Source organism: Scardinius erythrophthalmus (assembly GCF_964197995.2).
Source record: "Scardinius erythrophthalmus genome assembly, chromosome: 8".
Lineage (NCBI taxonomy): Eukaryota > Metazoa > Chordata > Actinopteri > Cypriniformes > Leuciscidae > Scardinius > Scardinius erythrophthalmus.
Window position 1 is genome coordinate 4,512,462 of NC_138228.1, and position 26,403 is coordinate 4,538,864.

The 26,403-nt window shown below is 42.7% G+C and overlaps 1 protein-coding gene across 4 annotated transcripts in view; it reads right to left on the minus strand.

Annotated features, from left to right (window-relative positions):
* The window catches only part of ryr1b (ryanodine receptor 1b (skeletal)), a 135,668-nt gene that overhangs the window by 47,314 nt on the left and 61,951 nt on the right, over window positions 1-26,403 (minus strand). For all 4 annotated transcript variants that reach the window (XM_081372215.1, XM_081372213.1, XM_081372214.1 and 1 more), the window contains exons 37-65: window positions 25,693-25,893; window positions 25,492-25,603; window positions 24,459-24,602; window positions 24,031-24,304; window positions 13,971-14,088; window positions 13,721-13,853; window positions 11,939-12,033; window positions 11,697-11,832; window positions 11,419-11,602; window positions 10,306-10,417; window positions 9,556-9,676; window positions 9,247-9,416; window positions 7,583-7,803; window positions 7,405-7,495; window positions 7,155-7,295; window positions 6,907-7,070; window positions 5,527-5,605; window positions 5,348-5,437; window positions 5,093-5,233; window positions 4,932-5,009; window positions 4,775-4,850; window positions 4,543-4,666; window positions 3,801-3,916; window positions 3,629-3,696; window positions 3,385-3,506; window positions 2,691-2,740; window positions 2,154-2,214; window positions 685-811; window positions 473-581 (exon numbers count right to left, since the gene is read on the minus strand). In XM_081372215.1, the coding sequence (XP_081228341.1) occupies window positions 473-581; window positions 685-811; window positions 2,154-2,214; window positions 2,691-2,740; window positions 3,385-3,506; window positions 3,629-3,696; window positions 3,801-3,916; window positions 4,543-4,666; window positions 4,775-4,850; window positions 4,932-5,009; window positions 5,093-5,233; window positions 5,348-5,437; window positions 5,527-5,605; window positions 6,907-7,070; window positions 7,155-7,295; window positions 7,405-7,495; window positions 7,583-7,803; window positions 9,247-9,416; window positions 9,556-9,676; window positions 10,306-10,417; window positions 11,419-11,602; window positions 11,697-11,832; window positions 11,939-12,033; window positions 13,721-13,853; window positions 13,971-14,088; window positions 24,031-24,304; window positions 24,459-24,602; window positions 25,492-25,603; window positions 25,693-25,893 (3,658 nt within the window). The remainder of the gene's footprint in view (window positions 1-472; window positions 582-684; window positions 812-2,153; window positions 2,215-2,690; window positions 2,741-3,384; window positions 3,507-3,628; window positions 3,697-3,800; window positions 3,917-4,542; window positions 4,667-4,774; window positions 4,851-4,931; window positions 5,010-5,092; window positions 5,234-5,347; window positions 5,438-5,526; window positions 5,606-6,906; window positions 7,071-7,154; window positions 7,296-7,404; window positions 7,496-7,582; window positions 7,804-9,246; window positions 9,417-9,555; window positions 9,677-10,305; window positions 10,418-11,418; window positions 11,603-11,696; window positions 11,833-11,938; window positions 12,034-13,720; window positions 13,854-13,970; window positions 14,089-24,030; window positions 24,305-24,458; window positions 24,603-25,491; window positions 25,604-25,692; window positions 25,894-26,403) is intronic.

Sequence of the window (26,403 nt, forward strand, 5' to 3'; positions counted from 1 at the left end):
ATTTTAGCCCCGATTTGAGTTTTGACTGGAAATTACATTGGCGACAAACTACAGCCAATGAGAGAGTTCAGGGGGAGGAGTCATGGACCGGCAACAGAACATCAGCAAGCATGGCTTCTGCAAGCAAACATTCTCTCCTTTATATTCATCTTTTTTCTTTTTCGCTGCAAATCGGCACACAGAAAACTTGGATCACAAGCTTCTTGCAAGCATCATTTTAACAAGAATAATTTTCATTGTCAATTCTCGCATGTGTTTTGGTTGTTTGTAGACCAGACAGAGTTGTCGGCGATTCTTTCCATTGAAATAATGTGTAAAATATGAACAGCCTTTTCAATTTAATTCCTGTCACCAACTAATTATTTATTCCCTTCATTAATCTATTTAAATCTTAATTAAAGGTACTCTGCTATGTAAGTTCAATTTAGTCGCGTTAAATGAACTCCTATGAAAACCTATGAAAATATCTTACAAATGACATCATCTCCAAACTGGTGCTGGGCGATGTGGTCGAACAGAGAAGTGAGCACTGGCAGAAGAGCAGTGGTGGTGTAGCTTATGTTCTGAGATACACCTTTCACCTGTTACAGAGACAGAGAGAGAGAGGAGAAAGGGGCTCAATTTAGAAACTTTGACAAAGAACATAGGGAAATCTTAGAGAACAGGAACATGTTTACATCTGACCTGGTTTTTGGTAGACACCTTCCCCAATTTGAGGTTCTCAACCATCTTCTCAATATCATCGGCAGCGCTCTCAAAGAAAGAGCGCAGACCAGCTTTCACAATCTCAGGCCCAGATTTCATCACAGTCCTGGAAGAGAAAGAAAAACAAAAGATAAGCATGATTTTTAATACATAAACATTAATTAAATGGATAGATCACTCAAAATTGAATTGTCCTCAATTACTCACACTCCTGTCATTCCAAACCCATAAGACTTTCATTCACAGATTTAATTTAAAGGGATAGTTCACTTTGAAATTAAATTTTGGTATGTTTTAGCTTACCTCAAGGGCATCCAAGATGTAGGTGTCTTTGTTTCCGCAGTAGTTTCAATTTTGATATTTTTAGGTCAAACCGTTTTTGTCTGCCAGTCATATAATGCAGGTCTATGGTCACTGTCTCAGAGAGCATGCACAGAGAAGTCCAAATTAAAACAATTCCCCTTTGTAAGAACACATTGATGGCCTAAGACACGAAACGAGCAGTTTGTGTGAGAAAACGAACAGTATTTATATCGTTTTTACCTCTACACAACCACGTCCAAGTGATTTGAGGGCGCGCGCTTCTCGGTGTGTGACGTGTGTGCGCGTTCTGGCTTAGTCTGCGTAAGCGTCGGAAAGTGTACAAGAGGTAAAAACGATATAAATACTGTTTGTTTTCTCACACAAACCGCTCGTTTCGTGTCTTAGGCCATCAGTGTGTACTTACGATGGGGAATTGTTTAATTTGGACTCTGTGCATGCTCTTTGAGACGGTGACCATAGACCTGCATTATATGACTGACAGACAAGAACGGTTTGACCTATAAATATCAAAATTGAAACTACTGCGGAAACAAAGACACCTACATCTTGGATGCCCTTGAGGTAAACTAAAACATACCAAAATTTAATTTCAAAGTGTACTATCCCTTTAAGCTTTTATTCACATATAAACATTGATCCGTGCACTGTGAAATGGAAGTTCAACCGTACTTGCTTGATACACGAGAATGAACCTCATTGGTTCTTGCTGAAGCTCAAACAAGCTGCGTAACACAAGAATGAACCTCAGTGGTTCTTGCTGAAGCTTGAACGTGCTGTGTAACATTGGTTCTTGCACGTCAAACGAATTTTATGTGAATAAAAGCCTAAAGAAATGTGTTCATCATATAAAGTGATTTTGTCTCTTCAGAGGACTTGGATTAAACTGTTTGATTCATATGGATTTATTTTATGATCTCTTTATTTGAAGCGTCAGAGTTTTAGGGTGAACAGACCTTCAACGGAGGGACAGAAATCTCTCAGGTTTCATTAAAAATATCTTAATTTTTGTTCAAAAGATGAACGAAAGCCTTGATGGGTGAACCCTTTTAGGCCTTTTTGGGTGAACTAACTTGAGGATGTAAATGTCAGTAAAATACAGGGCTTGATGTGGTCAACAAACATACCTGGCATCCAGCGAGCGGGAAAGAATATGAAGACAGTTGACTACGGCGGAGGCATCAGTGCCTGCACACACAAACATTCAGACCATGACATAGGCCTTAAACTTTCACCTACAATTAGCCTAGCTACAACATATGGACTGAGGCTTCTATGCTACGAAATATGACACTGATATACAGTAGAATGAAGAGGTATAATAAAAGCCAAAGCAGATATTCTTCCGAAATACCGAGCCAACACTGCAAACGATGCACCAATTTAAGCAAAGCACTGCAAATTATTAGAGATAGAAAGAAAGAAAGAAAGAAAGAAAGACAGAAAGAAAGAAAGAAAGAAAGAAAGAAAGAAAGAAAGAAAGTAAGAAAAAAAGAAAGAAAGAAAGAAAGAAAGAAAAGGAGGAAGATAAAACCAACAAGAACTCGGAGCAAATAAATGGAACTATTAGGAACAGATGTACAGATGGTGTGAAACATTAAAGAAAAAGGGAAAGACAGTGGAAAAATGAAATGTGCAATCAGGCCATCATGCAGGATTCTTACCAAAGAGGGAAACCCTGTGTCTCACCAGACCAGCCAACTTACAGAAGATACTGAGATAGAAGATACATAGATAGAGAAAGAAGGAAAAAAGAGGGGTGGAGGGTTGGGAAAGAGAGAATGGCATGACAAGGAATAAAATGGTGAGGTTTAGATGATGGAAAAGTAGGAGCAAAATAACGTGATCCATAGAAGATAAATGTAATAAAAGAATGAGGAGACCCGTGGGAAAATACTCCAGGAAGGGGCAGAGAGAAAACCAACAGACAAGAAGAAGAGTGAGGAGCAGAGAGGGTGGGACAGGTCAAAACTATCATAACCAACATCGTTAAAAAAGGTTCTGTAAACATTCATGTAATCAAATTTAAATCTTTAAGGTACATAAAAAGATGACTACCCCCAACACTGCATATTCTCATATCTGACACATCCATCTGAGGTCTTGTGAGCAAAATATTGATCATAATGTACTATAAATAACATCAAAACAATAGCAGAAAGATAGCAGTTCTGCTGTTGTACAATGAGGAAGTCATCAGTGTCCCAATATGAGTGAGCCATTACCAGTGCCCGAATTCATGTACACGATATACTGATTCATGATCTAGGGAGCTGATTGAGACGCACCCCAGGACCAGGGTTGGGAACCAATGGACTAGGGTACCACAGAAATGTAAAGATCTGTAGCATTAGTTACCTAGCAATCATCTCCTTCTCCTTGTTGGAGGCATGACCACCACTTCCCAGGACTTTTGCAGGAGTGGACAGGAAATACAGACAGTGATTCTTAAAGTACTGGTTTACCAATGGAAGCAGAATCTACATGAAGACAATATAAAGAGAAAGAGGAGAGTGTGAGAGGCTGCATCTCTTCCAACTAATTCCAACTGATCTCTGTTTTATTTAACATGCACTCATTTTGTCGGTCAAAGGTGTCTCACCTTGGCAAAGAATTTAATCTCCTGTTCGTGAGGAGATTTCTCAACTCTTCCACTGCTCACAACGGCCTCTGGAGTAACAAACACACAGAACATTCATCAGAAACACCTTCATCAAGTGCAAACTAACATCTACAGTTTTTAGATTGAAGAAATAACTGCTATGGATATATACCAAGATGAGCAATAAACTCCTGTGCAATCTCCATCCACTTCAACAGCTTCTGCAGGAACCCGTAAGCAAACCGCTTCTCAATGGAGGAAATCTCCTGCTCCATGTCCTTCAAACCCCTAAAGAAGAAAAACGGTGAGACACAACATGGTATTTTTCCCGCCTCATAACATCCGTAAGAGCCAATTCAACATGCCATAAAATATGTATGAGAGAACAACAAAACACTAGACTTGGTTGAGGTATTTATCTGACAAAATTATTTGGCAAAAAAGGCAAACTACAACTACATGAATTTAAAAAAAATGCATAGAAAAACAAAAAGGTTACAGGAAAAAGCATACACTGACTACAACATAACCATTAGTTATTTCTTTTTTGGCAAAATAATTTCTTTGTATGACAGCCTGGGCAAAAATTATGTCCACACAATTTGGCAAATAAAACAATTGAAATCCAAACAAAGCACAACTACTCAATATGCTTACACAATATTTGACACATTTTTTCATAATATTTGAATAAAGGGTGATGACAATTTTCCTAGGCTGGACATCACTTTTGGCCTCTACTTATATTTACATAATTAGTGTTTAGAAGTTAAGTATTTTGGTGGATTCTTGTATATTTGTGTGTAAAATAAATGTTTTTCTCATTTGCAGACTTTCGGCATGCTTAATGAAACCTCTGGACCTTTTCAAGGACAGCATAATTTCTTTCTTGTTGTGAGGCATTCCTGTTGTACCTGGTGACAGCATATCCATTGAGCTGGAGGAATTTAAGCAGGTCTTGGGCTTTTTCTCTATCTCTTGCCTTCTCTTTGGCCGTCAACGTATCATATGGTACCAGCAAAGGATGTGTGCCACCACCTAAACACAAAAAACACATAAACTAGGAGATAGTCCACAGGCGGGTATGATTTATGTTATGAATATTATTTTGGGCAGTAATACAGTGAACAAAATAAACAAGCATACCTTTGCCTTGCAGCTCCATCTTCTTCTTGCGGCCCCAGGTGTTATGGTAATTCTCAGCAACCTGTTCTGCCATAGACTGAACAGATGGAAACATGAGGAATGAATCAATCACAAGGGTTTCTGACTGTCTTATATTGAATGAATATAAATAATATACCTGTAGCTCTCTGGACAGGGCCATGCCTGTCAGCTCTACTGGCTGGGGAGAGTATCCCTGGCTGGGATCATAGGTGGCCTGCAGGAGACGGATGTATAGGTATGGTTAATGGGCTCATCTAACATGCAATTTCCATCTTTTTTCTTCCATCTCTCTGTTACCTGAGCAGTCTGGGAGATCTTCCTGGTGGTCTTAACCTCAGTTTTCTCAGTCTCTCCATCTCTAGCTTTCTCCAGAGTCCATTCCCACGCCAGCATGGCCTTGATGGACTCTTTAATGGGCCAGCGATAGATCTCCTTATCCTGGAGAGAGAATCCGAAAGAAAGGTTGACCTTGATTTTGGACAACCAACTGACAAAACAAAGCAGAGAGACTGGTTTTAATAAAGATACGTTTCAAAGAAGATCCATTCAGACCTTCTCTGAGAAAGTCTTGTACGGCCGCAGCATGTGGTGAGTTTTGGCGTTCTCATCTAGGACCTCTCCATATGTCCAGTTGTTTTGGATCTGGAAGATGGAAACAAAAGGTTAAGAGCCAATTCTCAATCCTTCAATGCATTTAGCTATCACAAATAAGCACAAGTGTTGTTACTAACCTTCTCAAAAGCCCATCTATCATGCGTGTGCTCAGCATATTTGTTAATGAAGGCATCAAGTCTCTCAGGAATGATGGTGCTGCAAAGAAGCAATAAGAAAACATAATCGTTCAGTTAGTGTTGTTCATTTCAATACAAATCTTTTAACGACTCCCTCAAAATAATTTGTTGTGTTGTTCAGCCAAGGACCAAAAAAAAGAGAGAAAAGAGAGCTTTTATTTTGGCAGAAAAAAACACTGGGAGGCCTTAAAGGTGCAGTAAGCGATTTTAGAGAAACACTGTTGAAAGTGGATCAGAATGACCAGCATAACAGACTTATAGCCAATCAGCAGTAGGGGGTGTATCCACTCATGATTGGGGAGGAGAGAGAGTGAGCCAATCAGCAGTAGGGGGCGTGTCCACTCATTATTTGGGGAGGAGAGAGAGTGAGCCAATCAGCAGTAGGAGGCGTGTCCACTCATGATGGGGGAGGAGAGAGAGTGAGCCAATCAGCAGTAGGGGGCGTGTCCACTCATGATTGGGGAGGAGAGAGAGTGAGCCAATCAGCAGTAGGGGGCGTGTCCACTCATTATTTGGGGAGGAGAGAGAGTGAGCCAATCAGCAGTAGGAGGCGTGTCCACTCATGATGGGGGAGGAGAGAGAGCGAGCCTATCAGCAGTAGGGGGCGTGTCCACTCATGATTGGGGAGGAGAGAGAGCGAGCCAATCAGCAGTAGGGGGGCGTGTCCACTCATTATTTGGGGAGGAGAGAGAGTGAGCCAATCAGCAGTAGGGGGTGTGTCCACTCATGATTGGGGAGGAGAGAGAGTTAGCCAATCAGCAGTAGGGGGCGTGTCCATTCATGATGTGTCATAAAAGCATTATTTTGCTTGGGTTCAGCGATGATAAAGTGACATCCACTCTTGCATTGTGTGTCTGTGCATTTTGGGGGCGGAGCGATAAAGGAAGGGGTGTGTTTGTTTTGGTTGATTTCAAATATCAACAGTGTTTCTCAGAAATCCCTTACTGCACCTTTAAAGCTTCTATTCTGTTGACATATTTACAAATGATTCTCATTACATATTTGGGAAGATCATGCGTCATGCTGCTTCACTCAACATGCAAGACGCCAGAGGGCGGGTTTTACCATTCCATATAATGAAAGAAAATTGTATGGTTCACGCTATGGTATCCATGCATGGAATACATATATTTAAAATGTATTACATGTAAATGTAAAACACAGCAATTTTTTCCCTGACATTTATGAGTCATACAGTTAGAAAAATATGAAAATCTGTGTAAATACAGAAAAATCACATACCTGAAATATACGCATATGCACATATTGTATATAAACTCAAAGATGTGAAAATAACACTATAGCTAATTGTTTTCTCACTTGGTTGTCTCCACTGGTTTGGGGTCAAAGTTGCCCTCAGCGTCGACAGATGCTTTCTTCTCAGTCATAGATGAATAGCTAGCATCCACGTAGTCTGGAGGGATGGCACCCGCTATGGCGCAGATGCAGGGCATGGCGATCTTAAACAGCTCTGCATCAAATTTCTACAGAGATGAGATGCCAAGAACTGTAAGTGTTCATTTTTCAATAAGAATTCATCTGTTACATCATGTTTGTTTTTGCCAAACCTTGTGTGCGAGGGACTCAAAGATGCCCCAGAAGAGTTTGCGAGAGAGATGCAACTCCTCCTCTGATGAGACTCCAAAGTTCGCCCATCCATTCGGCAGGCAATAATACTTCCAGCAGCGCTCATAGTGGTTGGTCAACAACTAAAAAGAAACACGATCAGCTAAAGCACACTGGCACAAAAATATGATGATAAGAAACAAAACAAAACAAAAATCACTCCAACTAATTAAAATATCTATACTTGCATACCTTTAGGGGCATCTTGGCGTACTCGTTTAAGATTGGCACATCAAACACCAGCCTTCTCAACAGATGCTGCAACATTGATGGCCGCAGATACCTAAAATTCACAAATATAACTTTATTAGCTCCAATATTGTAAGTTGGCATTTCTAGTGCTGATGTCAGTACAGAGTGGATAACTAACTTGACAAGAGACATAAGGCAGTCCTCGATGACGTCCCGCTGGGCCTTGGTAAGTGCACGGCCACGGGACAGCCTGTAGATGGTGTGCAGCATTGAGTCGATCATGATGGCACGGTGGTCAGTGCCAGCGAACAGTGGGGCACACTTAGTGAGCAGAGGCAGCACAGCTGAGCACAGGTAACGGTTCAGAGCCAGAGCCATCTCTGTGGTGCTAAACGCCAACTGGAGGAACATTACAATTAAAATCACAATGTTGTTATTATATTACAACTTGCAGCCTTTCTCACAAAGAGTGTCACGGTGGACGAGCAAACTACCATAATTTTACAAATCCTACTGTTGTTGTGTCATGGAATGTAGTTTTAAGAGTTATTAGGCGAGAATGTAGTTATTTAGACCTCAAATATGTGACATATACTGTATATACAGACCCTTTCCAAAAAATTTGAATATCATGGAAAAGTTGATTTATTTCCATAATTCCATTCAAAACGTTAAACTTCCATAGATTATAGATTCAGGGCCCACAACTTAAACGATTTCAAGTATTTAGTTGTTTATTTGTACATAATTTGGGCTTCCAGCTCATAAAACCCACGAAAACAGGATTTCAAAAAATTTGAATATTACATGAAATCACACAGTAATTACACAGTGATACCATGGTCATTGAACCAGGTTTTGGTTATTTTGGCAGTGTGGGCAGGTGCAAATCCTGCTGGAAAATGAAGTCTGGAAGCCCAAATTATGTACAAATAAACAACTAAATACTTGAAATCGTTTAAGTTGTGGGCCCTGAATCTATAATCTATGGAAGTTTAACGTTTTGAATGGAATTATGGAAATAAAAACACTTTTCCATGATATTCAAATTTTTTGGAAAGGGTCTGTAAATATTGCGCCTGTTTGACAATTTGTTTAGACGTTTTCGGTGATGTGAGCTCCAGGCCATCAGCAGCCGCTCAGCGCTCATGTACCCACAGAGAACAGCTTTATCTCGGCCAGTCCTTCGGGAATTCACCGCTGGCTCTTATGTCGATAGTGTTCAGGTATAATTAATTATTGGGTATATCAAGCGGGCAATCTTTAGCCTTATTAATCTATAACTTGTTCCAGAGCAAATCTATTTGGCCAAGGGCAAAGTTAAGTTTCATTACTTTATATTTTTATTAACCGAAATCCTGTACTATAACTGGCACTGCTCTATAACAGCACAGCTACTCATGTGATGTATTGCTTATACATTATATTATATTATATTATATTATATTATATTATATTATATTATATTATATTATATTATATTATATTATATTATATTATATTATATTATATTATATTATAACAGGATCTTTAATAACAAAACTCAGGAAAATCTCACAGAACATACTTCACACACATTATACCATAGATGAAGACGGATGAACACAGAGGGAGAATTGAAGGCTTAAGTACACAGAGCAAACAAAGAAACCAATGAGATCATAAATAGACAACAGGTGAATAGGATAACAAATAACTAACAGACTGAGGAAAACTAGGTCACAGTACAGAGCCAAAAACACAATGAAAACAACAGAACAGGGTATTCTCGTTACATATATTATATTATATTATATTATGATAGATGGTGATGAAATATGATTGACAATATTAAGAGCTCACCGTATCTAGAGAGGCTGCAGCTCTCATATCTGGCAGAAAGCCGACCTCTAGCACGTGCAGCAGGAAGTCCTGGTTATCAATGCCGTACACTCTGTCCAGGAAAAGCACCATGGAGGCTTTGTGGTCTGGCACGAAACTCGCTGACATTTTTGGCTCAACGATCTGACCATCTATGAAAAGTATCACAGACAAATCCAGAGATAATTATGCAGAAGGAAGCCTGTTTTCACTTCAAAGTAAAAAATGTAAGAAAGACCAAAATGTTGATTTTAAATTTTTTGGTCGTTCTTTCAATAAAATCTTGTATACCTTTGCCTAAGGTTGGGATCTGAACAGAAAGGCTGATGACTCCCACCAGGTCTTCGATGGGCACGAGAGACCTCAAGATGGCTCTGATTCTCAAAGCTTCACCTTTACCGGCTTGGATCAACTGTGGGTAAAGAACAGGTTGAAAATTGCAGTCCACATGAAATCTGTTGAAATGTGACCTTCATCTTAAACACTACAATTCAAAAGTTTGGGGTCAGTAAGATAAAAAATAATAATAATAATAATACTTGTATTCAGCAGTGATTAAATAAATTGATCACAGTGAGAGTAAATATGTTTATAATGCTACAAAAGATATCTCTTTCAAATCAATGCTGTTTTTTTAACTTTTGATTCATCAAAGAATCCTGATTTTTTTTTATTACAGTTTCCACAACAATATAAAGCAGCACAACTGTTTTCAACAGTGAAAATAATCAGAAATGTCTCTTGAGCAGCAAATCAGCATTTAAGAATGATTTCTGAAGGATCATGTGACACTGAAGACTGGAGTAATGATGCTGAAAATTCAGCTTTGATAACAGGAATACATTTCTTTTTAAAATATTTTTAAATAATAAAATTTAAATTGTAATAATATTACTGTTTGAATATATTTTTGATCAAAACAAAATGCAGCCTTGTTGAGCAGAAGAGACTTCTTTTTAAAAAACAGTTAAATGATTCCTGTTTAGAAACTTTACATTTGTCATGGACTTCACAGGAAAATGATTAAGTTGTTATACTCACATGCATCTCAGGAGCGCAGCGACCCAGCAAGTCAATAAGGGCACAGTAAAATGACATGATAGCATTTCCAAGATGCACTCTGTTCTCCTCAGGCTGCTCCTCCCCTCCAAACCTGTGAACCAATATAAGGGGTAAAATCTATATATATTAGAGCCCGACCGATATATCGGCGGGCCGATATTATCGGCCGATATTAGGCATTTTCCAAACTACCGGTATCGGCATTTATAATGGCCGATAAATGAATATTTAAAAAATAAAATAAAAGCGGACGAAACACCCTTCAACCATGTTATGAGTGTTGGCGCTGCATAGTTTGTCCACCAGAGGGCACTATACAAGGAAGATCGCTAACATCAATGAGCTTGGAAATCACAACGAACTTATTCTGCCTAAATAAAGTAATGATTACGGTATTTATAACTAGCATATCTGTAGTTCCAGTCTCTGCATTGTAAAATGTAAGTTAGGCACGCGAGGAGCGAACATTTAGACATAGAGAAAAAGTATCAAACATAGCCTGTGCATAAAAGTTAGGCTAGCTTTTCTTTTACACGTGTGTGAAATCCAAGTGTGCGTTGCTGACTTCGTTTAGCCGCAGCATTAACGAGTCACATAATGTATTTAGTGCATCACTAAGTAGTAGATTTTAGAAGGCAGGGAGCAAATGATGATTAAAAATGGTTTGTTGTAGCTCAACATGGTTTGTTTTGTTCAAAGGACTTTAAGTTTCATATCTTAAGTTTGTATTTTTATACATTATATTTATCAGAACTTTAATACAGTATATTCTGTTCTGTTGTGACAATAAAACAAACAAGTTTATTTTTAAACTGCATTATCATATTATTTTAGTAAGGCTGAGGACTCTTAAATAACGACAAATAACTAATGTTAGGGAAATCTGTTCATGTTTTGTTACGCGTTTCTAGATTTTTTTTTCAAAATATATATCGGCCGATATATCGGAATATCGGATTTTTAAATCGCCAAATATTTGTATCGGTATCGGCCTTAAAAATCCTTTATCGGTCGGGATCTAATATATATACACAGATTTAATGGCAAACTGTTTGCGAAATGCAAGCATTCACTCTCACTGAAGCATCTTACATAAAACGTCTGTCCTTTTTCGGAGTTGGCCCATCTCGGGCAGGGTCCTCAGAGATCTTAATGGCCTCCTCGATGGCAGCTAACAGACCCGCACCACCCTCTCCTCTCAGCGCGGGGCCAAAGCACTCAGGCCGACGAATCAACAGACGAACAACCACGTTAGCGTTCTCCTCTACGCTCTCACCTGCAGGGGGAGACAAAAAAAACGCAACGTTTAATTAAGAATGCCTTAAAACACAGGACTCAGAGTTAGAATTACACTAAACACTGAGCATCACCGTTTACAAACACTGCAAAGCGCAGGAAGTCTAGATATCTCTCTCCTCCACTTGGATTCCATCCTATGTCAGGGTAGCCTTTAGACAGCAGCATGGGGCACATCCGAAGGCCACAACCAGCCAGATATGTCACCACCTGAGTAGCACAAAGAACAAATTAATTTTTATGCAGTGGTACATTATAAATGCCTAACAACACAATATCATAAATACAAAAATTTGTTCTGACTTCTGAGCATTACCATCTCAAGGTCTTGCTCCTGAAGAGCCAGGGCAAGCTCATTGTTGTCGATGCAGGACGCGGCAGCAACATCCAGAGGAGTAGATCCACGCATCCCTAAAAAGACACACACACATAAAAAAAAAAAATCATAAAAAAGGTCTAAATTGTTTTGTTTTATTTTAATATAATTTAGATTAAAACTAACTAGTGTTAAGTGGTTAATTGGAAAAAAATCAAATGATTGTCGGCATAGTCCAAATTACATCTACGACTGACGGTATATTTTTACAGGGTCACATACCCTGTTTCTTCTTTGAAAAACGTGTATATGTGGGTTTAAGACATGACTATAAAACACATCAAGTGAATAAGGCTCAACTTTTTCAAAACGGTATGGCTGAAGAACGTCACTAATATATTTGAAGATGTTTCAATTTTGCAATAGATCTCAAATGGAAAAAGTTTCCTTTAATAACGGCACTAATTTGTTTATCAAAAAATATAGTGAAGGGTCAAAGATCACTCAAAGGTTTTTAATTAGTTTGCATACACTGGTTGAGAGTGGACGAAACCAGGCTTCCAGAACAGGCGAAGAATTTGCAGGACAACCTAAAATCCCAAAATCCGTTTTCTCCTCATTAAGCTGCAATTTGTCATCCAACTCTTAATATAATTTATGCATTTCAATAAAACACTGAATGAAAGTGGTATCAAGCCTTACTGGAAGGTAAAACAGTATTGTCAGCATAGCAATGATAAGACGTAGTTCTGAAAAATGAAACACATAAAGGGAAAACAATAAAGGTCCCAAAATGGATCCCTGGGGCACACCATATGAAAGAGGAGCAGATAATGAGGAAAAATTGCCCATATTTACAGAAAAAGTCCTATTCTCGAGGTAAAGCAAACCATAGTAGTGCAGTGCCCTGGATACCTACCATACATTTAAGACGTTCAAGAATTATTATGTTATGGTCAATGGTATCAAATGCCGCACTCAGATTCAACAAAGCTAGCACAACACAAGAGCCTGAATCCAGAGCAAGCAAAAGATAATTTGTAAAGATATGCTTAAAATATGTAGATGTATGCTGTTTGTTTGAAGTGCTGCTACTTTAAATGATTGAATTATTTCTTTTTGAATGTGCTTTTACTTCAAATTACTGGAAACACCAAAAGACTATAATGTGGAAGTGTGATTTAATCTGTGTAATTGTATTCTTGTTATTATCTTTATTGATTTGTACAGCCTTGTATTGTTTTGCAGAGCCCAGGAACATTAGCAACCACTTTGTGGAAGCTACTTGGGATCCAAATAAAGAATACAGAATTTTTATATTTTGACAGCTATAATATATTTATTTTAAAATTATAATTTAAGTTTTATCAATTTAGCAAACCAAAAATAAAAATCTTTCTATGCACCTTCCAAGGTTTGAAGTATTCTACCTCTGGTTAGAAAAAACTACTTTAAATTGTTACAATAGACTAAAAGCATGATCACACCAACGATAACTATGAACTATACGTTTTAATGATCACTTTAATTCTGTGAGAATAAGGAAGCCCACATCACAGCTACTGTATAACGATAACAACACAGAGGTACCTGTATGATATAATTGTGATCAATGTCAGAACAATTTTTTTCCAGCGAATTAATGATTAAAAAAAGCCAATCAGAATCCACCCTATCCATTGTGCATTGGTGTGGACGCTAATATAGGTATAATTTTCATTCTTGGTGTACAATAATAAAAATAAGCTATCTGCATCAGATAGGTTTTACAAAGCAACCGACCCAGTCCAATGCCACTGTTCTGCAGCAGGTACGAGAGGTGGTCGAACATGGAGCGCTGGTTCTGACGGCTGATCCTGCAGAAGTAGCACAGGAAGCGACAGCAATTGGTCACCATTTGCGGGAATCGAATTTCCTATAAACAGAGAAAAACATGTTTGTTTCCCTTTAGTTTCAATTGCAGAGTCGGATTCTTGTCCAAGAATAACAGTTTTAAATGTTCAGTACGTGTATAACAAAAACAGGAAAGCACCTTAGAGTCTCCTCCACCTCCCAGCACGTTGACCATGACCTCCATGACCGTCTCATGCATGCCCAGCGCACGCATCAGGTTAGGGTGCTGGTAGAACAACTTGTTGTTCATGATGTTTCTACAAGACAGGAGAAAAAATGCATTTGAAATACCACACATGATGTGATTTTTAGCTAAACACAAAGAAGTTCAGAGAACAAAACAAAAGTTTGAGCAAAGACACATTAAATTGATCAAAAGTACAGTAAAGAGACATTGAAAATGTTACAAAATGCTGTTCTATTGAACTTTCTATTCATTAAAGAATTCCCCAAAAATGCATCATGGTTTCCATAAACATTTTAAGTAGCACAACTGTTTTCAACATTGATAATATTAGGCAAATGTTTCTTGAGCAGCAAATCAGCATATTTCTAAAGGATCATGTGACACTGACGACTGAAAATTCAGCTTTGCATCACAAGAATAAATTGCATTTTAAATTATATTAGAAAATAGTTATTTTAATTGTGATAACATTTCCAAATTTTATTGTTTTTACTGTATTTTTCTATCAAATAAATTCAGCCTTGTTGAGCAGAAGAACTTTAAAAAGTTTACCGACCCCAAACTTTTGAACTGTAGGGTACATCAAATGTGACCCTAAACGACAAAACCAGTCACATGGGTACATTTTATGAAATGAAGTTCTCTTACGAGAGGTTCTCTCGTATTGCGTAGTTGCTTACGCTACGGGAAAGCCTTTCTTTCTCGAGATACTGAAGCCAAAAATTATCCTTAATTTTTATAATCTTGTCAACGCAGTGCGGCAGCCTGCAGACCTAGGGCAAGCTTACTAGCGTGCCCATTGGCTGCCCTGCGGCAACTGCAGCAGCCTACCGCTGAGCCCTTGGCGTGACGTCACGACCAATGAGCGCGCTTGGCGCGCTTAATGCGTCACAGCCCGCGAAAAGGGGTGTGGCTTAGCGTATATAAACAGGGCTCGGAGGCTGCTTCTCCGATTTCTGTCTTTTCAGCGAAGCTCTACGCATCGCTGCTCTCTGAGGAAGCCGCCGTCGAATCAAGCGACCAGCACGCCGAGGATCTCAGCCTGAGGACGCCGGCCGCCTTCGCCGCCTTCAGCTTTCCCTGCCTGCTTCGCTATCCGGCGAATATATCCTTTTACTGCTCTGTGTTGTATGTGTTTGTGTGTTCGCCCCGCGACACACTTTGCATCTAAAAGAGCGCGAGGCGTTGTTGCAAATGCCTCGCTCATCCTGTGGCTCGTGCAGAGCCGCGCTCAGCGACGGAGACCGCCACGTAATCTGCGCTCTCTGCCTGGGTTTCGACCACGCAGCCCGCGCCCTTCACGGGCGGCTGTGAACAGTGTGAGGACTTGCCGATGTCGACCCTGCGGGCTCGACTCGCCATGTTTCACGATCCTCCACCTTCTCCGGCTGCCTCTTCCGGGCCGCGTAAGAAAAAAACGCCGCTCTCAAGGCCTTCCGAGCCAGTGGTTATAGCTGAGCGCTCGCCGGAGCCCCTCCCGCGAGCCTCGCTCTCTCCTTCTCCCCCGCCCTTCACCGACGCGCAGCGGCCGGCCTCTGCCCGCACTGCCGTCGCCTCAGGGGATGAAGCAGACCAGCAGGTTACTCCCCTCTGTCAAGCCGCGCAAACGGCGCCGCTCACAAGGGATGTCAGAACGGACGGTCACGGGCTATAGCTTCCTTTACGTTACAAGGAAGCTACCCCCCCCGGATGACGCACGCTAGGGCTGGGCGATATGACGAAATATATCGTCTGGACGATAGAAAATGTCTATCGTTTTATATAAGGCTCTATCGTTTACGCCACGATAAGGCGTTTTACGGCAGAATTAACCTCACGGCATGCCCATGCACGCTGCAATACATAAACAAACATGGAGGAAGACGGTAGTAGACGCGGTTCAGACCAGGGTAAGTTAATTCTCAACTAGATGACCAGCCAACCCAACCCGTTAGTAGCTCCACAACAGCGCGCATCTGTGCATTCATTCATTCACACACACACACACACACACACACACACACACACACACACACACACACACAGAGAGAAACGCGATTCATATTTAATCAGTCTTTTTGCGTGTACAGACACTATTGCGATTAGAACAAAGCAAATATAGAACTGACCTATTCCTCAACCGGATCCGTTGCTCCTCGAAATGAAAACGAGGTGAACCTGAAAGTGAACATATCCAACTGATTGTAGGTGTTCTGTTCACATGTTTGCGTGAATCGCCTCAGATTATTTCCGTTTGAATAGCGCGCACTCTCCGTAAGATCAAAGTCAACAGAATATTTTTAATCTCTTTTGCACTTATAATAATAAAAAAAAACCTATCGCGCCGGCGCGATTGTCGAACCCAGGGGGTTAAAAAAATAGATTTTCGCCAAAAATCCTCTTTGGCTCCGCGGCTGCCATGGTAAACAACGTTAGCCGACTGAAGTCTCACGTCACGTGCGAGTCAAGAGCGAAGTGATTGACATGACCAGGCTACCGTAGCTATGGCTTGGATTCGTTAGCAAACATTGCCCCCCTGTGGTATTTGCATATTACTATCACAAGCATAATGTTGCAACAGCGAGACCGGCCAATGTTAGAGACCCGGCCGGTAATGGAATACAGGCCAATATTAGAGGATTTACGGTAGACTATTCATGAACTGAATTAACAGAAAAATTGCTATATCGTTATGTATATCGTTATCGGGATATCAAATGAGCTATATCGGGATATGAAATTTTGGCCATATCGCCCAGCCCTAACGCACGCCCTCTCCCCCTCTGTTCGAGCCGCGCAAGGCGCTGCTCACAAGGGATGTCAGAAGTAGACGGTCACGGGCTGGCTTCCTTTACGTTATAAGAAAGCTACCCCGCGTCTCGGTCGCGCGCGTCACTCTCCGGCCACCTCCGTTTCTCACACATTTCTCAGTCCCCTCCTAGCTCAGGCGACTAGAAATATCTATATTGCAGTAAACGAGCCTGTTATACACGCACGCCTGCAAACAAACGATGTCACAGCACATAATGACATCTTACCGCTCTCTCTCCCTTTGTTCGAGCCGCGCAACTGCGCCGTTCTCAGGGGATATCAGAGCGGACGTCACGAGCACCGGCGAAAGGAGGAAGAGAGAGTGTTTTCGTCCCGCTTAGGCCGGACTTCCTCCAATCCTCGCATATTTCTCAGTCCCCTCTAAGTTCAGGCGGCTGGAAATACTATTATTGCAGTAAACGAGCCTGTTGTAATACACGCGCGCCTGCAAACAAACGCTCGGTCATATGCTCGCACTGACTGGAAGCTCATGTGTGCCCCTGTGGCTCAGTGGCAGAACATTAGGCTTCCGCACCAGAGACCCGTGTTCGAATCCGGCTCTGGCAGCAGAAAAACTTTTTTCTGCTTGCTTCTCTCGAGCTCGCGGCCAGCTTTCTTACATACAGAAAGCAAACCCGCATCTCACGGGATACATATTTCTCAGTCCCCTCTAAGTTCAGGCGGCTGGAAATACTAATACTGCAGTAAACGGGCCTGTTTTAATACACGCGCGCCTGCAAACAAACGCCGAAACGAAACACGACGCTCGGTCATATGCTCGCACTGACCAGAAGCTCATGTGTGCCCCTGTGGCTCAGTGGCAGAACATTAGGCTTCCGCACCAGAGACCCGTGTTCGAATCCGGCTCTGGCAGCAGAAAAAAAAAAACTTTTTTCTGCTGTCTTCTCCGAGCTCGCGGCCAGCTTTCTTACATACAGAAAGCAAACCCGCATCTCACGGGATACATATTTCTCAGTCCCCTCTAAGTTAGGCGGCTGGAAATACTAATGCTGCAGTAAACGGGCCTGTTTTAATACACGCGCGCCTGCAAACAAACGCCGAAACACGACGCTCGGTCATATGCTCGCACCAACTGGAAGCTCATGTGTGCCCCTGTGGCTCAGTGGCAGAATTTTACGCTTCTGCACTGGAGAACCGTGTTCAAATCCGGCTCTGGCGGCTGAACATATTTTTTCTGCTGTCTTCTCCGAGCTCGCGGCCAGCTTTCTTACATACAGAAAGCGAACACGCATCTCACAGGATGGTGCTTGAGTATTTATGAGCGTCTAAACATATGAGCCATCAAAGCATTTGCTCTATAACGCCGATGGTGTTACAAGTGTAGAAAATGTGCCCACTCCCATGTGCTCACTGCTACACACAAACACGGTCCCCATGGTAACGCGTTCAGAGCGCTCTCTCATAAAGCGGTCACACGCCGCTCGAGTAATAAGTGTAGTAAATGTGCCCACAACTCTGTGCTCACATCTACCTGTAACTCGCTCTGCCACTCGGTTACCCCGGGCAACAGCGGCTCAAGCCGAGGGTGTTATAAGTGTAGAAAATGTGCCCACTCCCATGTGCTCACTGCTTCACACAAACATGGTCCCCATGGTAACGCGCATAGAGCGCTCTCTCATAAAGCGGACACAAGCCGCTCGAGTACTAAGTGTAGTAAATGTGCCCACAACTTTGTGCTCACACCTACCCGCTGCTCGCTCTGCCATTCAGTTACCTCGGGTCGCACACCCTCTAAGCTCCCAAACTCTGGCCGTGTCATAAGTGTAAACTCTGCGCCCGCTCAGGTGCACGCGCACTCACTTTTAGACATTACAATCCCCACGCCGCTTTCGCGCCAGGGGTGTTTGTCAGCAAATCGCGCTCCATCCTCTGGGACCGAGCTACCGAACGCTGTACAGCCGGCCAATACTGTTTACCAGCCCCCGTGTTCGAGCACCAGCGGCGCGCACGCCGCTCCATCCTCTCTGATACAGGTTCCCCAATCCCGCGCAGCGCGGCGATCTGAACCCAGAGACCATTCGACCCCTAGCTATGCATGCGGAAGCATGGGAAGCTATTCAGGGCGCGTCAGAATGGGTGCTGAGTACTATAAAACATGGCTATTCGCTTCAATTCGCTCGTCGCCCTCCGCGCTTTCTAGCACAGACGGAGACGAAAGTGAGTTCAGAAGCTGCGCACCTGCTTCAAGCCGAAATAGCGAAGCTACTGCGCAAAAGGGCTATAGAACAGGTTCATCCTTCTCTAAGCGAGTCGAGCCTTTACAGCCGCTACTTCCTCGTACCCAAGAAGGACGGAGCGTTAAGACCTATTTTAGATCTGAGACATCTGAACAAAGCCCTCATGAGACGGCCGTTCAAAATGATCACAACCCGAAAAATCCTCGCGCAGATTTGCCCAGGAGACTGGTTTATCTCTCTCGATCTAAAAGACGCATATTTTCAGATCCAGATAACTCCCCGTCACAGGCCATTCTTGAGATTCGCCTTCAACGGTCGAGTATATCAGTACACAATCCTGCCCTTCGGCCTGTCTTTGGCACCCCGTACATTACGAAATGCATGGACACGGCTCTCGCTCCCCTGAGAAAACAGGGAATGCGAATACTGAATTATCTGGACGATTGGCTTATTCTAGCGCTGTCAGAGACGGAACTTGTGTCTCACAGAACAGCGCTTCTCAGCCATCTGGAGGATCTGGGTCTCTCGGTCACTGACCAAGAGCTCGCTATCGCCCCGTCAGTCAATTTCCTTCTTGGAATAGAACTGGACTCGGTGGCTATGACGGCCAGACTGTCGGAGCAGCGCGCGCGCCGCATCCGCCTCCTCGCCGCATCCCTCCAAATAGGCAGCCGGGTTCCGCTGAGGACATTCCAGCGTATCCTGGGGCATATTGCCTCAGCTGCAGCAGCGCTCCAGCTGGGCTTACTGCGCATGCGCCCGCTTCAACGCTGGCTGAAAGCGCGCGTGCCCCACCGAGCCTGGGCGGCCGGCGGCTTGCGAGTCAGAGTGAATCAGAGCTGCTTTTCAGCCCTGCAGCCCTGGCTGGCAGCCGAATGGTATCACACAGGAGTGACTATGGGAGTGATTTCACACCGGAAAGTTGTCTCGACAGACGCTTCCAACCTAGATTGGGGAGCGCTCTTCGAAGGCAGACCGGTCTATGGCCGCTGGTCAGACCAGGAGAATCTCCTACACATAAACTGTCTAGAGATGCTCGCGGTCGAGAAAGCTCTCAAACACTTCCTCCCATTCCTCCACGGTCACCATGTTCTAGTCCGCACGGACAATACATAGGTAGTGGCCTATGTGAATCGCCAGGGCGGTGTCAGATCAGACGCTCTGCACCCTGGCGGAACGCCTCCTCGTGTGGGCTCAGCACCCTCTGCGCTCGCTGAGAGCCGCGCATGTGCCTGGCCACCTGAACGAGGGCCCCGACAGACTGTCCAGGGACAGCGTTCCCCCTGGGGAGTGGTCTCAACACCCCCAAACAGTCCAGTCACTGTGGCGCCGTTTCGGCAAAGCGAAAGTCGACCTTTTTGCGTCAAAAGACAACGCTCATTGCCCAGAGTTCTTCTCGAAGAACGAGGACGCGCTGGCCCAGACCCGGCCCAGCGGCCCGCTGTATGCTTTTCCCCCGATCTCTCTGCTGCCTCAGGTCATCAAGAGAATCAGGGAAGCGCGCCACACAGTGCTCCTCTTAGCCCCATACTGGGAGAACCAAGCTTGGTTCCCGGATCTAATACAGCTGGCAGACTCAGCCCCCTGGCCGATACCGGTGAAGAGAGACCTTTTCTCTCAAGCCCGCGGCTCGATATGGCATCCCCATCCAGAGCGCTGTCTCTGCATGCGTGGAGCCTCAACGATTACACGCTGATCTGCCAGACGGGGTCATGAACACGATCATACAATCTAGAGCCCCCTCTACGAGGCGGCTCTACATGTCGAAATGGTCAGTGTTTAACAGATGGTGCACTGCTAAGGGGCTCGATCCACAGACATGTGGGGTATCGCGAGTACTGTGTTTCCTTCAAGAGTTACTGGACGCGGGCAGGTCCCCCTCCACGCTCAAAGTCTATGTCACGGCCATTTCAGCGCTCTCTGTTCAGAGCTGGGCCGCGCATTAGGAAGGAACGAGTTCGTCATCCGCTTCCTTAGAGGAGCCAGGAGGATGAACCCCCCGCGACCCCCCTCGGTTCCTATGTGGGATCTTTCACTGGTTTTGGAGGCCCTGAAAGCGCATCCCTTCGAACCCTTGGAAACTGTGGATATGAAATACCTCACGCTCAAAACCGTTTTTCTGATAGCACTGTCTTCAGTCAAACGAGTGGTGGAACAGCTCTTTGTTTCGTTTGGCGGGCGCACCAAGGGTCTCGCCGCCTCGAAACACAGCCTGTCCAGATGGATAGTGGACGCTATTGCTGCTGCTTATGCGTCTAAAGACCTGCAGTGCCCATTGGGCATTCAAGCTCACTCAACCAGAGGCATGGCCTCGTCGTGGGCGTGGTCCAGCGGGATTCCCATTCATGACATTTGTGCAGCGGCAGGCTGGGCCTCCCCCTCCACATTTGTTAGGTTTTACAACCTGGATGTTCCCGCCTTGCAGGCGAAAGTGTTATCAGTCTAAGTCTCGCGTATGCCAGCCCACTATCTGTGCGCGGGCTACGTTGTGTGATTTAGCTCTACTGGTTGAGCTGCACTATGCAGGGAATTGTCAGTTCGGACCGGCCGTGCCGCTCCTAACCCCCTAGTGTGTGCTTATGTACGGCGCTAGCCCTCTTCGGGCCGCCCGGCTCTCTGCTATCACGTTCCCCGGGCTCTCCCTGGGACTCATTCAGTGGATGCTGGGCGCGCACGGCGTTGACAAGGGCGTTCCCGTAGCGTAAGCAACTACGCAATACGAGAGAACCTCTCGTAAGAGAACGTTTCGGTTACTCACGTAACCTCTGTTCTCTCTAGAAGAGGGAACGAGTATTGCGTAGCCCGCCGTGCTCGCACCACGAGCTCATTTCGCTTCATGCGACAGAAACCAGAGAAGCAGCCTCCGAGCCCTGTTTATATACGCTAAGCCACACCCCTTTTCGCGGGCTGTGACGCATTAAGCGCGCCAAGCGCGCTCATTGGTCGTGACGTCACGCCAAGGGCTCAGCGGTAGGCTGCTGCAGTTGCCGCAGGGCAGCCAATGGGCACGCTAGTAAGCTTGCCCTAGGTCTGCAGGCTGCCGCACTGCGTTGACAAGATTATAAAAATTAAGGATAATTTTTGGCTTCAGTATGTCGAGAAAGAAAGGCTTTCCCGTAGCGTAAGCAACTACGCAATACTCGTTCCCTCTTCTAGAGAGAACAGAGGTTACGTGAGTAACCGAAACGATTTATACATCATCTGAAAGCTGAACAAATAAGCTTCCCACTGATTTATGGTTTGTTAAGATAGGACAATATTTGGTCGAGATTAGGGATGCGCGGTATACCGGTACTGCAAAAATACCGGTATATATTATATTTCAAACGGTACAATATCATAATTTTGCTCAATTCGGTATTTAATGCGCTGCTGTTTCGAAGTTCACCGCTAGGCGGCAGTGCGCTACCCAAACTGACGCGGGTCACGCACAACCGGCAAACGGTGACAACGGAGGAACACGATGGATTAAACAGATGAAGCTCATTCTACACGCCCGAAATTAATAAATAAAGAGAGCAGTAGGAGTGAAATATAGCATTACTTTGCCTACAAAAGTAATGAGAAAGGTGAAGCAACAGACCTCAATGCACCACTCTACAAACACTGCTTTAAATTTGCGACGGGAGGCAACACATCAAATCTGGCTAACGTTGAGCACTTGTCACTTGATCATCCTGACTTGTTCAAAGAGTTCAGAGATCGACAGGTGAGTCCATCATTCAACTGTTTTAATTTAGACTTTTATTCATAGCGCACATACATAAAAGCTTATCAATTAAATATGACACGGTAAACACGAAAGCTCAAATGTGCTTGCATGACACGCTAGAACCAATGAAGTTTAGGTCTCATCATTTTTGCACTTTCAAACAATCATATATTAATTGAATTTGAATGAATAAAGAGATTAGTGATATTAATTTTAGTATTAGTGATAGTAAAATGAATGGCATATCACTGCTGCTGTGGCGAGTGCGACCCCTAGAGGAATCTAAGGAATCTAGAGTAATAGTAGTAATATGGATATTACTAATATGAATGTTAGAGTAACACTTTACATTTAAGCTACATTTGTCAACATTCATTAGGTAACCTGACCTAACCGTATTATAGCATTTATTAATCTAGATCAATCAGTAATTATTATTTAAATATACTAATACATGTTTAGCATGTTAACATTACTTTATATGCAATGCATTAAACTAATATGAACCCAAACACAAACCAAACAGTAATCAAACCAAGATGAATAAATGATATAAATGTTGATAATTCTCTGTTAATGCATGTCAGCTAAAAATTATTCATTTCATTATTCTATTATTATTCTATATTAATCAATTATTATAGATATTAACCTATTTTAATTGTATCATTTCAGGTTTCTTTCTTTCTTTTTTTTCAAAATCAAAATTTAATCTACTGTAAGTTCCCTGACTGTTTTTTTGTTTATTTATTTATTTTAACATTTTGATACTTTTTGTTTGCACATTCAGTACTGCAGAGTTTCAAGCAGTGTTTTTTAATAAAATTGTTTCAATTCACTTAAATTTTGAGGCTGGTTATTTGTCACCTGTGGTATCGATGTAGTATCGATACCGAGGTATTAGGTTCTGGTACCGTACCGAAACCAAAATTATGGTATCGAGCCATCCCTAGTCGAGATACAACTATTTGAAAATCTGGAATCTGAGGGTGCAAAAAATTCAAAACATTGAGAAAATCTCCTTTAAAGTTGTTCATTTATGTTCACAACTATGCTGCATTCACTCACAAAAATAAATGTTTTATATATTTACGGTAGGAAATTTACAAAATATCTTCATGGAACATGATCTTTACTTAATATCCTAATGATTTTTGGCATAAAAGAAAAATCTATAATTTTGACCCATACAATGTATTGTTGGCTATTGCCACAAATATACCCATGCGACTTATGACTGTTTTGTGATCCAGGGTCACAAATATGTATTGAGATGTCAAGCACTTTATGTACTGTCATTAGAAGTACCCACCCAATGCTCTGGATCATAAGCCTCTCCTCTTCCGGGCCCATCTGGACGATGAGCAGGGAGCGGATCTGACCCAGGCACTCCAGCATGGCCATTGTGTCCTGTATGGACACAGCATTGATGGCATAGGCTTTTGGCAGGGCGCGGACCAGCTCTCCCAGTGCGTCATACTGCCGGTGGAGAAGACTGAACATGAGCCGCACCAGCTCAGGGTTCTGAATAAAGGACTCCTGAGCCCAGTGGATCATTGTGTGGGATATCAGCTCCTGTAAAGAACCTGAGGAATAGAATGACATCCAGAAACGTTCCTAGTAGCATTTTGAACTACGTGAAAAACAAAAATATTGATCTATAGTTGAAGAAAGCGGTGCAACCATGAGATGAGATGAATCTGAACAACCTTCTCAAGATGTTTTACAACATTTACTCACTAGGTTTGGGCTCTTCCTCTGGTTCTGGCTCCTCTTCTTCCTTTTTCTTCCTAAGGTTCTTGACCTTCTCCACCAAACTGAGCAGTCTCCCTCTCAGAGACGCTTCTACCACTTCCTCATCCGCTTCTTCTTCAACGTGGACACCTGAGGTACAAACAAATATGGATAAGAACAACATAGTCCAGATTTTGGTCAGTCAATAAGTCTAGGTTCGCAATATGGAATTCAAAATGGAATCGGATTGTAAATTATTGACTGTCCACAATGTCGAAACTGTTCAGATCTCATTTGTGTGTCCCGTGGCACACTTTCGTTTCCCCAAAAATTTGCATTGGTTTTCATGCCAGTGAAATTGTGACTTTATATGCATTCTGGCTGTTTGTTTACACAACAGCAGTGTTTTGGTGGCTTGAGAAACACAAGAAAACGATACTGTTATCATCTCCGTGTAAACTTCACGAAAGCGAATGTGTGAAAATGGTGACAGCTTGTATTACTGTACGTGTTTAGTCTATAGGCATGCTCGTTTGAATGTGCATGTGCTCAGGTGCTTAGTTTTACTTTACAAAGTGACATTGCAACTACTTGTCTGGCATGCATAATACAGCGTTTTTAGTCGTTTTTGTGGATCCGTGTGAACGGGGACCATTTTGATAACGTCTGTACAGAGGGGGAAAAAACAACGTCCAACATGTTTACGATTTACGTGGCGTGAGAAAGTGACAAACCAAGTGAAATTCATTTAGAGCGGTCAGACTGAAACGGATTTCCAGAAATGTGATTTGAATAGGATTTCGAACCACATATAAATGTAGCTCAAAACGGATTTAATGTGATTTTTTTGCTGTTCACACTTTGCATTTGAACTGACAGTCTGAAGGTCTTCTTTATAATGTTTTTGTGTCATCATTTTTCTAGTTTGACTCCTCAGAAGAACTGAATCAGTTTGATCACAAGGTGATTTTGCAACAGCAGATGCTTGGTGTTGTAATGTGGCCATACAGTAATTTTGTGAGATGTTTTGAACACTGACCGCAGTGATTTAGGAGGTCACTGTGGAAAATCTGGAGGGTTTCCCGCACTTCCTCTGGCACGGGGCAATCCTCATCATCTGGGCTGTGCTTGAAGTTAGTCAACAGGAAAACCTACACATATATACTCATAATTAGTGAATAACAGTTAAAATCATATGTGTGTTTTAAAGAAGAGTTTAAAGTAGAAGTGTGTCTTATACTTGTTCCTGAGGAGGAGAGCGGAACTCTCGGGTCCTGCGAGCGGTTTCTGCAGCAGACATACTAAATGCTTTCATTAGAATTTTATATCGTTCACGCTGGTTTGACTGGATCTGAATTACGAAGTTATCAGAGAAAGCCAAAATAGCCTCAACTCGGTGTCTGAGCTCACAGTCACAGAAATACTGCAGTAGGGTACACATCTAAAAGAGGGGGAGAGACAGGTAAAGACAGTATTATAAACAGTACAAACAAGAAAAATGTACATAATATACAGATGGATGGATGGATGGAGAGACAGAGACAGACAGACATAGATAGACGGATGGATGGATGGATGGATGGATGGATGGATGGATGGATGGAGAGACAGAGACAGACAGACATAGATAGACGGATGGATGGATGGATGGATGGATGGATGAAGAGACAGACATAGATAGATAGATAGATAGATAGATAGATAGATAGATAGATAGATAGATAGATAGATAGATAGATAGATAGATAGATAGATAGATAGATAGATAGATAGATAGATAGATAGATAGATAGATAGATAGATGGATGGATGGATGGATGGATGGATGGATGGATGGATGGATGGATGGATGGATGGATGGATGGAGAGACAGACAGACAGACAGACAGACAGATAGATAGATGGATGGATGGATGGATGGATGGATAGAGAGACAGACAGACATAGATAG